Source organism: Drosophila serrata, unplaced genomic scaffold (assembly GCF_035046125.1).
Source record: "Drosophila serrata isolate PLE 108 unplaced genomic scaffold, ASM3504612v1 contig_26, whole genome shotgun sequence".
Lineage (NCBI taxonomy): Eukaryota > Metazoa > Arthropoda > Insecta > Diptera > Drosophilidae > Drosophila > Drosophila serrata.
The window spans coordinates 101471-118437 of record NW_028256924.1 but is presented as its reverse complement, the minus strand read 5'-3'; the positions used below and the strand labels follow the sequence as shown (position 1 = coordinate 118437).

General features: G+C 38.8%; 2 protein-coding genes across 9 annotated transcripts; one reads left to right on the top strand and one right to left on the bottom strand.

Annotated features, from left to right (window-relative positions):
* Positions 1 to 57: 57 nt before the first annotated feature.
* LOC110177985 (uncharacterized) lies at positions 58 to 16382 on the bottom strand. Of its 8 annotated transcripts, none has more exons than XM_020944979.2 (6): positions 16256 to 16382; positions 6863 to 7133; positions 5413 to 5673; positions 2350 to 3367; positions 1543 to 2281; positions 58 to 1480 (listed from the first exon to the last, which is right to left on the bottom strand). In XM_020944979.2, exons 2-6 carry the CDS (start codon positions 7065 to 7067, stop codon positions 1286 to 1288), a joined length of 2418 nt encoding a protein of 805 aa, XP_020800638.2. In that variant the 5' UTR covers positions 7068 to 7133; positions 16256 to 16382; the 3' UTR covers positions 58 to 1285. The 8 variants fall into 8 exon arrangements, with proteins under 8 accessions (XP_020800638.2, XP_020800636.2, XP_086687269.1 ...); XM_020944977.2 differs by lacking the exon at positions 16256 to 16382 and adding an exon at positions 11415 to 11535; XM_086831143.1 differs by lacking the exon at positions 16256 to 16382 and adding an exon at positions 11144 to 11461.
* On the top strand, positions 13940 to 16014 carry sut4 (sugar transporter 4). The gene has a single exon (XM_020944982.2). The coding sequence runs from the start codon at positions 14579 to 14581 to the stop codon at positions 15911 to 15913; it is 1335 nt and encodes a 444-aa protein (XP_020800641.2). The 5' UTR covers positions 13940 to 14578; the 3' UTR covers positions 15914 to 16014.
* Positions 16383 to 16967: the final 585 nt, after the last annotated feature.

The following is a 16967-nucleotide window of genomic DNA, read 5'->3' as shown; positions in this document are numbered from 1 at the left end:
ATTTCAACTTTCTGGAAATTTCCCCCGAAAACTCCCAAAGTTAAAAAACAATCACTGTTTAGGGACCAATCCCACATTTATATTCGACATTTATGATAACTGTATAGTAATAAATATTTTCAAATGTTCTTTTGGTTTTGGTTTTCATTTTTGTTTTCGCAAACTGTAGCATATACATCAAGTTCAAATATATATATATATTTATTCGTTTATATGTAAATACACATTAATAATATTTTGATTTAGCAACCGAAAGGTCTCGGATGTTGCTGAGACTGGTTGTTGTTTTTGTTTGCCATTACTAAAAGATTTACACATTTATTAAACTCCCGTCGCGTGTATATATTATATAATCACATCTATAGATTTGTTTTAAGAGCATTAAATATTTGTCTTAGTCATGCCATTTGTTTATTGTATGCACTTTGAAACACATTCACGGGGCAAAGAAAAAAGAGAGAGATTCCTGATAGTTCGAGTTGGATAGGATTCCCCTTTTAGCTCTAGCTTATTATTCATCATTCCCCAGTGTATTGTATGCTAAAATCGATATATATATATATAGTATATTATGTGGTATGTATGTTCTCTGCACATCCAAGTCAAACCAAAACGAAGCTGCTCGCAAGTTTGATCTCTGGGGACTAGCTGCCAATGTGAGCTGGGCTTTACATTTCCTTCCAGAATGTCAAGCGAATTAAGACTGTTACTTAAGAAGCGGTTTCTTGTGGATTAATTACACGCACATACATATACATTTATATGTTTCGGTTATGATCACGTTTTGTACATTTAAACATGCATATATAACTTGCAAATATGTTTCGAAAAATTCTGTTTCACATGGAATATTTGAAAATAAAGACTAATTATCGGGCCGCTCTGAACGGCATCCACTGCGTTGAACTGAATCGTTATTGTAATTGTATACATATATATAATAATATATATATATATATATATGATCTCTTTAGGTATCTGGTAAACTCTAGTTGGCTGCTGCTGCCCCTCGCCGGAAAGGTGACAGGCAGACAGGAAAATCCATCAAAATATTTTAGTTTTGAATCAAATATTTGATCTTTGCTAAGTTCAGCTTTTCGGTTTCATCCTTTTTTTTTATATATATGTATATATCATTTTTGTTTTGGGCTCATTTTTATATCTTCTCTCTCTGGCATTAGTTTCGTTTTGTTCTCTTTAAAGTTTCGATTTTGGTTTTTCTTTTTAAACGCACACAAAAAGACGTTAGGAAAACGCTGGGCGGCAGTCTGCATGGAAAAGCCGCTTAAAGCCCAATCTCACGCATCGCCCTGTACAGGCAGGGATTCTTCAAGCACTCCCTGGGACCCAGCTGCCGGCCGGGGGATCCCCGCAGGATCATCAGGATGGATCTGGCCGCCGACTGGCACTCGTTGCTGTCGCCACAGATGCCATCCGCCTCCGCCAGATACTGGTAATCGCAGGCCACTTGCGAGGCTCCCTGAAAGAGTGATCGTTTAAAATATTTAAATAATTTAAAAACTATTAAAACCTATCACTTACACAAAGATAACAAATTTGATGGACACCACAAAGGGGCAATAGCTCTTGGTTAATGTCCCCGGAGATTAGATCAACTCCTCGGCAGCGCTCCGCCATGGACTCGATGATGGGACACTGATTGGAGCCAATGATGTAGTTCTTGTTGCCCAAATAGGCATCGTTGAGGGTCTCATAGGGAGCACTGCCCAGACTGAGGGTCTCCTCCATGGTATTTGGCTGCTCCGGATATCGTAGATAGCCGCCACTGCGCTTCTTCTTCTCCATATCCTTGGGATGCCTTACTGCCTCCTCCCGATCTGTGTCCTCCTCATCAGCCTGGTCCTTCTTCACCGACTTCTTGGCCTGCCAATAATTGGAGGTCAGTGAGTTCTCCTCCGATTCCGGTTCGATGGCATTCCGCAATAGATGATTATCAGTGTCCACCGATCGCCGGAGCTTGTCCAAAGCACGACGCATCTTTTCCAGACTGTAAGCGGTGGCCAGGCGGGAGAGGACATGATCCTTGATACGACGAATATCATCCCGGCTGTTGAGACCCTCATGGGCTCCTGTATACTTGATGGTCTCGTCAATGATGAAGTCTTCGATGGACTGCAGCTTCTTGTCCATGCTCTCCAGCTTCTCGGCATCAAGATTATTGCGTTTTTTCTTCTCCGACTCGGGTATATCCTCGGTATCATCATCATCGTCCTCATCCTCGTCGTGGCTGGTGTCCGCCTCGCTGCGTTTCTTTAGTTGTCTGAAGGAATAAGGAAAGATTAGAGGAATATATTATTCCAAACCAGGAGAAATCTTTGAAAAACTCACTCATTTCCCTGAGCCTGGGACTTCTTCTTGCGATCCAGCCCAAAGTATTGTGACCAATCGATGGATTTCTTGGCCCGGAGCATCAAATGGCCCACAGTGGGGGCATGCAAGTGCTTGGAGTGCTCCCCGATTCCTGCTGCAGCACGTTTCTTCTTTCGCCGCCGCTCCTCAGCTTCCTCGGCCTCGAGGTCACCATCGCCTTCCTCCTCATCGAACTCATCGTGATCATCCTCATCGGAGCTCTCCTCACCCTCCTCGTCATGCTCATCGGTTTCCGGTTCCTCGGCATTATCGCCATGATTGTGCTCACTGCGTTTCCGGTGGTGATATTCCGGCAACATGCCAGGCACATGACCGCCATGGTGTCCGCCATGACCGCCATGCTGGACCATCTCACCGGCACCGGTGGAAGGAGCTGATGTGGGCGTAACACTGGTCACATTCACACGCTGAAAGTTAATCTCCAGACGCATATCACCCAGAGCAGTGGCCGTGGCTGGCGGGGATTCTGGGGTATGTGTGGTGGTGGCCTTGGACACATGCTCATCTGCCGAACGCTTGCGCTTCTCCTCGGGATGTGACTGCGATTCGCTGGGTTTGCCGAATAGTTCGCTCAGCTCCTGGGCCACTCGCTCATCGGTTCTGCCCAGCGGAGACTCTGGATTGGAGCTGGAGGTGCTTCGCTTGGCCACCGGGAAGCGCTTCCGCTTGTCACCGTTGTAGGGCAGCCAGGGGAGAACCGGATAGGAGCGTTTCTTTTGCATCAAGAGGTAGTAGGGTGGCACTCGCATCCGCTTCTTTTGCTCGAAGAGCTCCGGATCCTGTGGCAAGGACTCTGGCTCCAGGTCCTGTTCGCGGTTCTTGGCCTGGTCCAGATGACGCCACCACTGACGCACTGCATCCCGTTCCCTGGCCTCCTCGATTTCGCGAAGGAACTGCTCTGTCAGCTCATTGTGTGCGGGTTCGGCATTCAAGGGCTGATTCTCACGCTCACGGAAAACCGATGGCACGGGTCCATCTGGAAGAGATTTGGGGCGAAAGGATTAGGTTTTGGAGCTCGAAAAGGGTAATTAAGTTAATGGAATTAAGATAATTTGTGGGGTTAATAGGAAAATGTTTAAGTGGGTTTTACAATAAATATAATTATCATCTTAAAATGTATTTAAAATTGTTTTTAGAAAGTATTCTATAACTTAACTTCCTCTTAAAGGTTTTCAAATCAATAACTTTTTCATCTCCTCCTCTAAGAAATCAATATCCTTGACTAATAGATCTTACTCTCTCCCCCCTACATTATAATAAATTAATTAAAACTCAATTATTATTGGCAGAACATTTCCCCTCATTGATGGACTGCCCGATGACTTAACTTTGACCTTGAGGAGCAGCCAAGAGAAGGCTATAAATCCCCTCCAAGTGTGTGTGTGTGTGTGAGGAGGGACATGCATCAAGTTGTTGGCCCGGCCATTAAATCAAATGACAGGAAGACAGGCGGCCAGCGGACAGGATCTGTCGACTTGGATAGGGCCCGATTCCAGCTGATTGCATTCATCATCCCGGGCATCGGGCATTGGGCATCCTGGCATCCCTACTCGCCCACTCACAAGTTAATCGGAGCTAAGTGGTTTTAGCCAGGCCATTGTGTTGGCCTTATCCACTCAATTCTCTCACTATTCGGTCGCCTCAAGTGGACACATGCTTTTGAGGCTCACAAAACGCACAGTTTGGGCCAGGATAATAGCACTTGGGAATTTTTATTGGGGGGGCATCTCCATAAATTATTCTAGACGATGAGCATTCAACAGGACAACACTTTTTAGGTGGGTGTAAAGGAGGGAAATCCATTAGTTTGATCCTAAATCAAGCTTTTCTTTGACCTCTACTCCTTTTTATACCCTTTCAGGGTTCTGTAATTTCATTCAGAAGCTTAAAATAATGTAAAGGAGTCATTTCCGACCCCATAAATCATATATATTCTTGATCAGAATCAACAGGCGAATCTTTCTAGCCATGTCAGAGAGCAACAAATTTTTAGACATTTTTTTTCCCAAATTTTGTTGTCAAAATTGTCCGAAAATTTGACCAAAAAATGTAAATTCTAAAAATTTTAAATAAAGTATCAGGATTTGTTAACCTATTAAAAACTAGCACAGAACAGTTTTCCGAATCGAAATTATTGCATTTAAGGCTTAGTTATGACTCTTTAAAACTTTGAAGTGTCGCAAAAAATTGTCATATAAAAATATAGATAAATAAATAAAAATCCAAAGAATCCAAATATGTTAAGCTTATTAATGATCAATTTCTGATTCCGTCCTATAATTCATTTGCAAGCTACAAGAGTATATCAACTTCGGCTTCCCTGAGAAAGTTTCCTTTTGTGTTAGAAATAAATTGTATGGAAGGATGCCACAGAAATGACATTTAAATAAATTAATTATGTGCATAAAAGTGTGAATTTAAAGCGGAAACTCAAAAGGATACAAGTTTTGAGAAGATTTTAAATCTACAATTTCTGTGGTATCCTTCATAGCCAAAAGATGTTTTATGTTATATTTAGGTCTAAAACTACATAATTATTGTAACTATTTTCATGTAAAATATAATTCATACAGCTTCTACAGGTATTTCTATTTAAAATCCTTTCGAAATATCAAAACTAAATAAATTAATCTATTTAAATCTGTTAAAAAAGGAAAACTTATAGGTCAGAATATTGATAATGCTACATTAATCATCTAAAAAGTTGTCTAGAACTATGCTAATAAATTGTAATTAAAGGTCAAGGGAATGTTGGAAAGGCTTTATGTAATATTCTAATTATTTTATTGATATTAAATATTTTTCTAGCCTTATATGTGTATAAGTATTTGCTTTAATAATACTTTTCTAATGAAACTTTCTTCCTTAATTATTATATTTTTGAATATTTTATTTTGTGCAGTGCTAATGAGTTGACCTCCACTATGGGTCTCAATTTCTTGGTGCGTGGTTTCAGTGCTTTTGGGTGCTCTTAGTGCTTGGAGGTGCTTCTCTGTGGTGGCTTTGTGATTCTTTACTTACCAAACTGCTCGTCACGTTCCCGAAAAGAAGAGAAGCGCTTTCTCTTCTCATCGGCGAAAAGCAGATTATTATTCGCACTATCCGCACCATGGCCCTGTCCCAGTCCCCGTCCCATGGACAGACCCAGGCCCAGACCCATGCCCAGGCCCAGGTTGTGATCCGGACCGTAGTTGTCCTCGTCCTCGCGTTCTAAGTACTTGCCGAGTGCCTTGTTAACTCGATGGCGATTCCGATTCCTATTCTTGCCAAATAAATCGCCATCTGTGTGTGTGGAGTGTGTGTGGGGTGTGTGTGGGGTGTTTGGTGTGTCCAAAAGAGAGAAAAGCAAACGGAGAAATGTGACTTGTGAGGGAGAGGGGGTGAAAATCCGGAAAAATCTGTGTGCTTAGAGGGATTCGGTTTTCCAAAGGCACGTGCACTCTACATGCGGGTCAACTTTTGCTTATCCGCTTGCTCTTTTTTTTTTGTTGCTATTATTATTATTTGTATGCCTCTGCCCGTGAAGGATATCCGTTTCAGTTACAGATTCCGGCTCGAACTCGGACACGGAGGGGTCTTTATATAAATCTATGCATGCAGTTGACAGCCACATCATCTACATCTCAGCCACATGAATCTAATAATAATATTGAGCATATATTTCTAAATTGATATATTTCACAAACGCTATTATTTTGAAAGGATAACAAGGTGTTATCCCGTCTAAAATGAGGGATTTCTTTGTGGTTTTAACTAGGGCGTTTAGCTATTTGTGGGTGGATTATATTAACTATAACTATTTCAGATTAAAATAATGTTTACTTTAGGTTAAACTTCAAACAATAGTTAATTAAACAATTGTAATTATTTTCTTCAAAATAAATTGAAAGAATTCAGGCATTTAATATAAATAAAATAAAACGTTAAAGTTTTATCAGGTTTTCTTATTACAGACATTATTATTTATTCTTTACTTTATTTATAAAGACACCTGTTGATTTCAGCTAAATAAACTTTAAATAGTTAATTTAGAGCTATTTTCCGGAAATTTCCTTTTCAAAGTTTAACTACAATTTTGTTTAAAGGTTTACTAATTCAAGTTAATTCACTTAAATCCTTTTAACTTACTCAACTGTTTGCAAAATGTAAATTTCAATTATTATATAATAAAATATTTCTCCTGCAGTAAATTCTCTTCTACAAAACTTCAATTTCCCTAAACAAAAGCAATAGTAATTAATAAACAAATAAATAAAAGTATACGCTGCTCAAAATATTGACAAACTACAAAGCAAATACAAGGACTAAGGACTCGCCTATCGCTTTCACTTAAAAGGTTAATCAAAGTTCATATTTCTCAAGGGGGCCGTGGAATATTGTTTGATTAGGTTATCCTGGCAAGGTTAAGGCTTCACCTATTCCAATTTAACCCCAAAGGGATGCCATTTTCCCATTAAAACGAATCACTCACCTTCGTCCCAGTCGTCGAGGGACGGCGGTGGAGGTGCATTCAATGGATACTTGGCCGCCTCCCGTCGATGCAGTTCGTCCACAGCCGCCTGAAGGGAATAGGCAGCGGTGCGTTGTGGTGTCGCCTGGATGCACTGGATAATCACTCCAAGGAGCAGCATCATCGTCCAGGAGGGGATCTGTGATCCCAAATAACTGCTGGCCATTTTTTTTTTGTAAGCTAGCAGCTGTCTCCCACTTCTGCTCACTAAAAATTGGGTTCAAAATTGAAACTGAAAAAGAGAATAAATATAGGGTTAGATTAAAGATACTATATATAATAAAATCGTACTGAAAACTCTCTCTATGTTAAAGCTAAATAAGTTAATATAATCTCTTATAATAAAATTTAGTATAAAATAATTCACTCATCATAATAACTAACCCAACTTTATATGATTTATTCATATTTCAAGTTGTTTAATATATATTTTGAAGCCTGCAACCATTTCTAAATCATTTTTTAAGCAAAAAAAGGTAAGAAACTGGCTTAGAGAACGGTCGAGTTAAGGCATTAAACCTGATTTTAATGCCCGACACGTTTTCCGAGCAGGTGCGTAAAAAAACTTTTAATTACATTTGCACTCTAAAGTAAGGTCTTATATATGTTTGTGTGTAACTTCCGGTGAGTGAGTGTGTAGGTGTACAGGTGGGGCTAGTATGTGTGTGTAGGTGTCATCTTTTCGCGGCCAGTTGATGGCGTGTGAAATTCTATATTAATTATGCAAACGAGCAGCAGCCGGCAAGCAGGTAACCCAAAAATTTCAGGGGCCAACAAAAGGTATTTGGTATTTGAATAATCCGGCCATCGCATCCGACTAACTAATGAAGGGAATTCTGGCTATATAAAGGAGCCTTCTCCCGTATATATATAAATCAATAAAATTCCAATGTGCGTGCAAATTCCCAGCATCTTTCACAAAATTAGTGGAGGGAGGAAACTTTTAGCATTCTTGGTCGCTGACAAAAGCCGAGAGCTGACAATTATGAGAATGTTGAATTGCTGCCTTGGATGCCAACTGGTCCTGCTCCTGCTCCTGCTCCTTCTCCTGCTCTTTCTCCTACTTTCACCATTGAAATGCTCAACCAAGTCCTGACTCCCACTCGTACTTCCTTTTCGTTTTATGGCGACGCTCTTAAGTATGCTACGAATTTCTTGGTTGAGGAAATATATGGCTCGGAAAAAGGAATATATGGTAATCATAGGAGACGTAGCTCTGTCTGTCTCTTTTTCTCATCCTTTTTCACCTATAGTTTTTTTTCAGTTATGTTAGCTTGTACCTGTGGCAACGTTTGCTTTTCATTTTTATATTTTTTCTGCTCTCTCTCCCGTGCTATTAAATGTCAAGGCAACCGTCGCTTTTCTTTGGCTTTTCTTTGCCGTTCCTCTGCGCTTTTTCTAGATTTTGTTTTTATACTCTGGCAGGGTATTATAGTTTTAGTTAGAAGTTTGCAAAAGCAGTGAAGAAATCTTTTCAAGCTATATAAATTATATTTATTCTTGATTAGCATCTATCCAAACAACTGAATATCTGAATTAACTTAGTTTTCTATATATTCTCATTGGTATATAAGTCAGGATCAAACGACTATATCATATATAGACATATAAACAATCGAAAAATGTTTAGAAATCATATAATAAGTTATCCAATTTTCAAAATATTTGTACTTAATTTGATATAACGTATACTTGTATTATTTTATAATTTCGGTTTTAATTTGATCAAGATCGGACGACTATATCATATAGCTGTCATCGAAACGATCATTGAATGCATGTACAACTCTCTGTGTGCCTCTCTCAAGAGATCCGTATCTGCTTATCTATAGAGATAGCTCTTACTCTCCCGAACTCTCACTTTCTCCGCGGCGCTCTCCACTCTTACTCTCTGTTATTCTCTTTGCTCGGAGACTATAAATACCAGGCATTGCCGGCCGGCCGCCCTTAGTGTGTACGTGGCCGTCTCCCTGTTCACATCTTCAGTGATAGTGGAAGTGATAGTGATAACCCTTCGAAATGATCAAAATGATCACCTGGCCATTGGAATGCAACTGGATGACCAAGAAGAAGCTTACTTGGATGATAACATGACAAGGCTAATGGAAGTCACCCTGAATATAACACTGGAAGGAATTAAGTAAGAATAATCGAGTGTTATCTACTGCGGTAAGTCTTAACCATGACAATTATATTGTATATATAGAGGCTATAGGAGGAATCAGACCTACCCTTTGAGAGTATTATGATTCCAGTTAGAAGCATTAAAGACAGTGAAGAAATCATTTCCGACCCTATAAACCATATATATTCTTGATCAGCATTGAAAGCCGAGTCGATCTAGCCATGTCCGGTGGAAAAATAAAATTTCCAAAAATTTTCCAATTTTTTTAGGGTAAATTTTTATAAATTAAATGGTAAAAATTTGAAGAAAAATTTTAATTTTTTAATTCTAAAACTCAGTATGCAGATTTATTAACCTAATAAAAACTAGCACAGAACAGTTATTTAAATTGAAATTGGTGCATTTTTGGCTTAGTAATGATATTTGAAAAACTTTGATTTACCCCAAAAATAAGCATATAAAAATATCAATTTAATATAGTTAAAAAACACATATTTTAGGCTTTCTTGTTGGTAAACAAAGTCTAAAAACACAGTGTGCTAGACAGAAATGCTTTCTAAATTAACTTTATTGCATCTTTGGCTTATTTCTAATTCATTTTATATTTGAACTTATGATCCCATGGGTTAGGGCAAGGGTATATTCACTACGGCTTCTAAAAGTTAGTTTCCTTTCTTGTTTTTAATATTTTTTTTTGTAGCCGCCCCTGTAAAAGGACCCTATTTGCGTCTCGCCTGCAGCTGTTGGTTTGTTTTTGCTCCTTTCATTGTATTATTGCTGCTTGGCTGACTTTTGTCTAAGGAAAAGCAGTCTGTGGAGTCCCCCAGTTGTCCTCGTCTTCGTCGTTCTCTTTTTCTGGTGACTCTAATCTGGATTAAAAGCAGCTGCACAAAGCAGATTTCATTTTCCTTCAATTGCATCATTTATATATATATATATATAATGTTTGAAAAGGGTTTGTCTGCCTGTTGCTTGGAGTAATGCAGTTTTTCAGGTTGAAATTCAAAAGGGCTAATAGTTTTAATTGGGTATTGTGTGAAAAGTAAGGAAATTCTAGGGTTTTATAGGTAAGTTTTGAAGGTATAACCAATCTTGTGAATTGATATAATATAGGTTAATATTTTTTAACAGATTTAATATAACTTCTACTCTTATTCAGATTTTCTCTTGTCATTTACACATTATATTATTGAAATAAACATAGTTTATAGGTAAAAACAAAAGCTAACAGGTGGTCAATGTATTGTTTTCTTCTTTATATATTTTTTATTTATAAGATTTTTATTTTATTTTAAGTAATATTTCAAATACTTGAGTACAAACTAAATTAGTTTGTAACTTCTTTATCCTATTTTAAGTGTCCTACAGGGCGTATGATTAATATTTATAGCCTGTGCCTTTGCCGTACTGTTTTTACCCCACATTAAAAGGACTCTTCGACTCTCTTGGTGCTAATAATTTATTGAATTTCCGTAGAGCAGGTCCTAGTTTGCCCCACAAAATCAGACTGCCAGAGCCAGCGGGACATTTAAATTAGCGTCCTAATTGAATTTGTCGCAGATACCAAGGATACACCCAGGCACACGATCCTACCTCGATATATATATATATATATATATATAGCTTTATTGCCCAGTGTGCCATAAAAAGAGGACTCCTCTTCTCTGTTTTTGGCCAACCAAATTGGGCCAAATTGAATCCGGCATTTTGTGCCGGCCGACTAAGTGAATGCACTTTGTTTGGCTTGGTAAAAAACTGGAGCTAATTAGAGGGGAGCTTTTTGGCTTAAAATATTTAAAGGCAAGCAAAGAGCCTGGAGTCCTTGGGGCAAGAAGTAACTTGTAGCTAACTTGTTAGCCAAGTTAGCGTTTCTGTGGAGTTTGTGTCCTGCTTGTGTGTGTATCCTTTTTACAGGGAAATGTGTGTGTGCCCGAGGTATTTGTCAACAGGCCAGCAAACAATTCATCACATCCATTGTCCAATTAGTGACAACAGAGAGTTGCAAATAAATTATACGCAATTATTTTTTCCCCTTCCAGGACACACTTCTTTGAATATACATATGTATATAGTATGTGTGTATGCGTACACACGCCTACACACACAAACACACTCACATCAGGAGGCGAAATCAATGGAAATGTAGAAAATCCTGGCGCAGCATTTGCGTAATTTTCCCCCAACACTCACTTGGCTTTTGGACAAACTTTCAGTGCGCGCCGTTCGAGTGCAGTTTTTGTGTTCGCGAATTTTCACTTGTATTATTTGTTTTTTGCTCGGTTGGATTTTATTTTTGCCAGACACTTTTCACAACATGGCGTCACGCCTACGCCACAAAGGACCACCGTCGCTCGTCGCTTGGTTGGCCAGGACCCACTGTGTACCCACCTCTCTCTGTTTTTGCAGTTCGAAGCCAAAGCGGAGCCCAGAGTGACGCTTAGTCTCTCGAGCTTCCGCGTTTTATACAGCACCCGCGAGGCCCGACAGGAACCGACAGCAGACGAAAGGACTCGCGAGGCACACGAAGGAGACTCGGTAAGAGAGAGCCTCGCGTGTGGGCGGTGGCAGCGGGAGGAGAGAGGGACAGCGGCCGGAGGAGCTTTCAGCTGCAGTCAAGCTCGCTTTGGACAAAGTCCATCGAGGAGAAGTTACAACACCGCAAAAAAAGAGGGGTCTTAACACAAGCAAAATAAAATCATAAGTAGTTATTAATTTAATAGGTACAAATAAATAAACCCTAAACACTGAACATAAAAAATAGTACAAAAATACTTAATAGTTAAATAATTCTAATTTATATATATTTTCTTGTTGTTTATTTATTTATTTCTAAATGTTGTATTGGTGAAATTAAATTAATAGAAGAAATAGGCTTTATTTAATTTTTGTGGGGTATTTTTCCATAATTTAATTATATTTATAAATTCCTTTAAGAAATATTCATTAAATTCGATAATTGTATAATATTGCACATACGGCACGATATATCGATAAACAGCAACAGCGATACATCGCTGCATCGATACTATCGAGTTTTTACAGCCTTGCACCTGACAGCCAGTGAAATCTGTTAAGTAACGCTCACTCGCTGTTAAGTTACGCTCTCCTCTCTGGAAGAGAGCAGATCTGTCAAGGAATTTGACTTCCTACATGGGAGTTCTACTTCCTACATGAGATCTACCCCAAAATGAGAGAATTTGACCCCATGTATCTGTTAACATGTATGTATGTAACGAGAATGTTATGTAGACGTTATGTTAAGTAACAGCATGTTATTAGAAAAAGAATGGCAACACCTGATAATGGCCACGGAAAATTTGCGGAAAGAAAAATCCAATTTGCCGGTGAAAAACTGATCCAATTGTGAAATAAAAGTGTGTGCAACAACAAGAACAACCCAATGTCCCAATTGGATATCAAAAACCATGTGTATCTACGAAAATTAATTGTGCAATTAGGATCAAAGGAATTGGCCGGTCGCAGCTACATAAATGAGGTACACAATTCGTACATAAATGCAGTGCAGTAACAATTAAACAAAATGAGAAGCTCCGCGGGCCTTTATTGTAGCACAAGTGATTAATTAGTGCTAAAAACTTAATGGTAATAACCTTAAAAACATAAACAAAGCCAGCGATCGCCATCAAACGGTTGCAGCGAGCGAAGAAGAAGAGCGAGAACTGAGCCAGAAAGTCTGAGTGACTCCAACTTACAGTTTTTCGGTCGCGTGACGTGCGCGGGAGAATGAAGGACAGGCAAATGAAAGAACTAAAATGTGCGGAAAACGTGGAAAGTGATATTCGCCGTGAAACTCGGAAAAAGTGCAAGCCTTAAATATCTACGCGCGGGATGTGTACTGCCGTTATTTTTTTATTGTTTTTTTTTGTGCAAGTGGAATGGAAAATTTCCAATAGTGCCAGTGCTTTAAGTCCCGCTATTTTTCGAGTCGCTTTTAAAAGCTTCTCCTTCCACCGATCGGTAAAGCCGTTGCATGCGGCGTGTGCCTACACAAGGAAAGCAAGAAGGAAGAAAAGGAAAGCGATTAAAAGAGTGAGTGAAAAGTGAAGGAAAAGTAATTTTTTTATTTTTTTTTCGGTGATTCAACACGTAAATGAATATGTGTATATGGATGTATACACATAATTTCCTTTTTTGGTGATTTTTTTTGCTGTGTATTTATTTGTGATTTTTTTAAATTTTTTTCTGTGAATGTTTGTGTGAAATATTTTGGAAATTGAACCGATATTTAAATAAATAAATAAATTTTGGAAATTGAGAAATTCAGCAAAGCAGAAGAAAAGCACTATTGGAATTTTAAGCTTTCATCAAGAAATAAGGGGGTAAGTGACGATCTCTTTCATTTCTCTATATATTCTATTGATTTTATTTATTAATATTGCGTGGAGATCATTTTCTTGACCTTTCTTATCCCCACCTCCTTTATATTTGTTGCGATTCTTCTTTAGGGTTTGTGTCTCTGATATTTGCCCTTGAAAATGAAATGTAAACAAACGAAAAATTTCTCACGGAAAGTAGATCCCGTAATTGGAATATGAAAATTAATGAAACCCCTTTATTAATTTATTTTTAAATATTATTTAAATGCACATCTCGTCCCAATCTTATTAACCTTGATTTTATATTTATATTTATATTTACATGATTTATATTTTATATTTATATTTGCCCCCAATTTTATTTATTCTGAAATATTATTTGAATGCACATCTCGTCCCAATCTTATTTACCTTGTTTTTATATTTATATTTATATTTACATGATTTATATTATATATATATATATATATATATATATATATATATATATATATCTCCCCCCAGTCTTATTTACCTTGTTTTTATATTTAAATTTATATTAATTTTATATATTTTTTCCAGATTTATATATTTTTTTTTCTTGTTATTATATAAAAATTCATATTTCCATTATTTTTATATATTCCCCGGATTTATATCAATGTTTTTTACCTTGCTTATATATTTATATTTCCTTTATTTATATTATTTGTTATATATATTACCTGAATTTATTTACTCTTCCCCCAGATTTAGCATAAGCAACATGTTGCTCAACATATTCTTAGCAACTTTTGACACTCAAGTTTTCTTTCTTTCTTATAAGTACCAATTTTCTTTTAGATAAAAACTGCACGGGTATATCAACTTCGGCTTCCCGAAGTTTTCTTATTTGTTAAGTATATTATCTATTTTCTGAATGTTCAGTATATATATTAATTTTTTTCTAGATATATGTTATATGCTATTTATTCTCTCGATATATGTACATCCCTACATTTGATGAAAGAAACTCTGGCACACATTTTTTCCCTCTTAAAAAGAACACTAACTTGTACTTCCTAACAATTTAACTGCTGGTTAATTTTAACCGAAGTTTAAAAGTTTCATCCAAGCAATCAAGTTGCTTTTCTGTCACCATCAAATCAGTAGTTTTAAAATGTTATTTATCACGTTTAAGTTGTGTTTTTAAATTTTTATATAATAGTTACTATATAGTATCGAGACCCTTTAAGGATGGGCCGAATAATTCCTTACATTGCAGGCCTTCTGGCCACTCAGGGTGCATTTTGTTTGGGCACTGTGATCGGATGGTCGGGTCCTATGGAGGCATCGATCAAGGATGGCAGTGCCTATAAATTTAAGCCAAATATAGTGGAATGGGGACTGATCGGATCCCTAATGACGCTGGGCGGTGCCTGCTCCTGTGTACCCACGGGCATCCTGATAGACAGGATGGGACGGAAGGTGACGATGCTGTCGATGGTGCTACCGTTGACGATCGGCTGGCTGCTCATCATCTTTGCCCAGCATGTGGGCATGCTGGTGATGGGACGCTTCTTGTTGGGCTTCTCCGGGGCATCCTATTGCGTGTCGGCTCCAATGTACAATACGGAAATTGCAGAGCTCTCTGCACGCGGCATCATGGGTTGCTTCTTCCAACTGCAGGTCGTCCTTGGGATACTGTATGCCTTTATAATGGGCGCCTTTGTGTCCAGTTTCTACTTTAACATTGCCTGCGCCATCTGTCCTGTGATATTTTTCCTGTTTTTCATTTGGATGCCAGAGTCTCCGGTCTTTTTGGCGCAAAAGGGTAAAATCGAAAGAGCCAAAAAGTCCCTTCAGTTCCTGCGCGGCGAGAATGCGGCTTGGAGCGATGAGATAAAGGACATTTCCGGTGTCCAGCAGACGGAGAAGGAGAGTGTTGGGAAGATGCTCTCTCGAAAGAGCACCATCAAGGGACTGCTGCTTTCGATCATGCTAATGTTCTTTCAGCAATTCACCGGCATAAATGCGGTCATCTTCTATTCTACATCCATGTTTGCCATGGCCAAAACCCATATAGAACCGAAGTTCTCCACAATTGTGATTGGCGTGGTGCAGCTGCTGGCCATTGTGCCCTCGATCCTTCTGGTAGAACGCTTGGGCCGTAAGATCCTGCTCCTGTTCTCCGCATTTCTGATGGGCACCAGTCTCCTGCTTATGTCCCTGGGTTTTGGATACCTTCACACGTTTAACATTGGCTGGCTGGCTTTAATAGATGTTTGCTGTTTCATCATTGGATTCTCGGTGGGATTTGGACCCATACCCTGGCTAATGATAGGTGAGCTCTTTGCCGAGGATGTCAAAGCCCTGGCCGGTTCGGTATCAGGTACCACCAATTGGTTATTCGCCTTCGTTGTGACTATGGTTTTTCCGCTGCTAAACGATTACATTGGACCCACTGTGTGCTTTGGCATCCTCTCCGTCATTGCTGCTTTAGCCTTTATCTTAGTCCTGATCCTATTACCGGAGACCAAGGGCAAGACTCTGGACGAGATCGCAGCCAAGCTGGGCGAGAAGAGAGGGTAGGGTAGAGGGCCAGAGAAAGTAGTGGCTCTCATTGGCTTTTTCTCATGTATATACTTATTTATTTTACTTGGATTAATATCTTGAATATTTAGTCAATCAAATTATTAATTTTGTATTTTTATTTAACTCTATATCGATATATATGTAAATATTAAACTTATGAAGTGGAGGTTGTGTTTTATAGGGGATAAATATCAGCTTTTAGGGTTTACTATGGTTTCTTCTAGATAAAGTTCTATTTATAAAGAACCTCCTTGGGTATACAATCCTATAGATTGCCACCTGTTGGCTTTTTTTTTGTTTAACTACCTGTCAGACTGTACTCTGCCTTCAAGGACTCACCATTTCCAGGCACTTTAAGCTGTAATCCCTGCAGCTTCACAAAGGCAAACCTCACTGCATCACTGCCCGAAACGCACTGCAATTGAGCTTGGCTCTGGCGCATGAAAATAAATGCACTTCGAGGCGTGGGTTGCATTCAGAGAGCAGATAAATATAGCAGGTTATACAAGTAAATAGGCAAAAGCTTACTGTGTCTCTGGTATTTCCCCTGCGACTTCGACTTCGACTTTGATTTCCGACTTCCCCCGGCTACACTGCGCATGGCCAGGCTGATGGAGCTGGTAGGCATTATGTACACATGTTCTGGCGTTTATACATATACTGATTCCGGGAACGAACTGTTGCTCCTCTCCCATCCGGATCTGAGCCGGAGCCTGCTGAGCCTCAGCCTGGTGCTAGTGCCCACCTGTTACTCTCTGCCCGGTTCGACAAATATGGCCTGCAATTGCCATTCCGCCAATTACTTGCGCCCTCATATTGGCCAACTGTTGTTGCCTGGGGTGGACGTAATTAAAAATCTGTTTCCGATGAGATGTTGCCTTGAAAGGAATTGATTATTGCCTTTTAATTGGTAGTAAAACAGCTTATATTTACTCCTTTATAAATAATTTGTAAACCTAAATTATTTCCACTTAAACCTTTTATAAACCTTTATTAGAATGCATTACCTTGAATGATAGAGATTTATGGCATTTAATTTGTATAATTTACT

Coding starts and splice junctions, on each gene's coding strand:
- sut4 (XM_020944982.2), top strand. CDS start 14,579: ATGGGCCGAATAATTCCTTACATTGCAGGCCTTCTGGCCACTCAGGGT.
- LOC110177985 (XM_020944979.2), bottom strand. CDS start 7,067: ATGGCCAGCAGTTATTTGGGATCACAGATCCCCTCCTGGACGATGATG. Junction 2,282..2,349: donor TCCCAGGCTCAGGGAAATGA/GTGAGTTTTTCA, acceptor TTATTCCTTCAG/ACAACTAAAGAAACGCAGCG. Junction 1,481..1,542: donor ATCAAATTTGTTATCTTTGT/GTAAGTGATAGG, acceptor TCACTCTTTCAG/GGAGCCTCGCAAGTGGCCTG.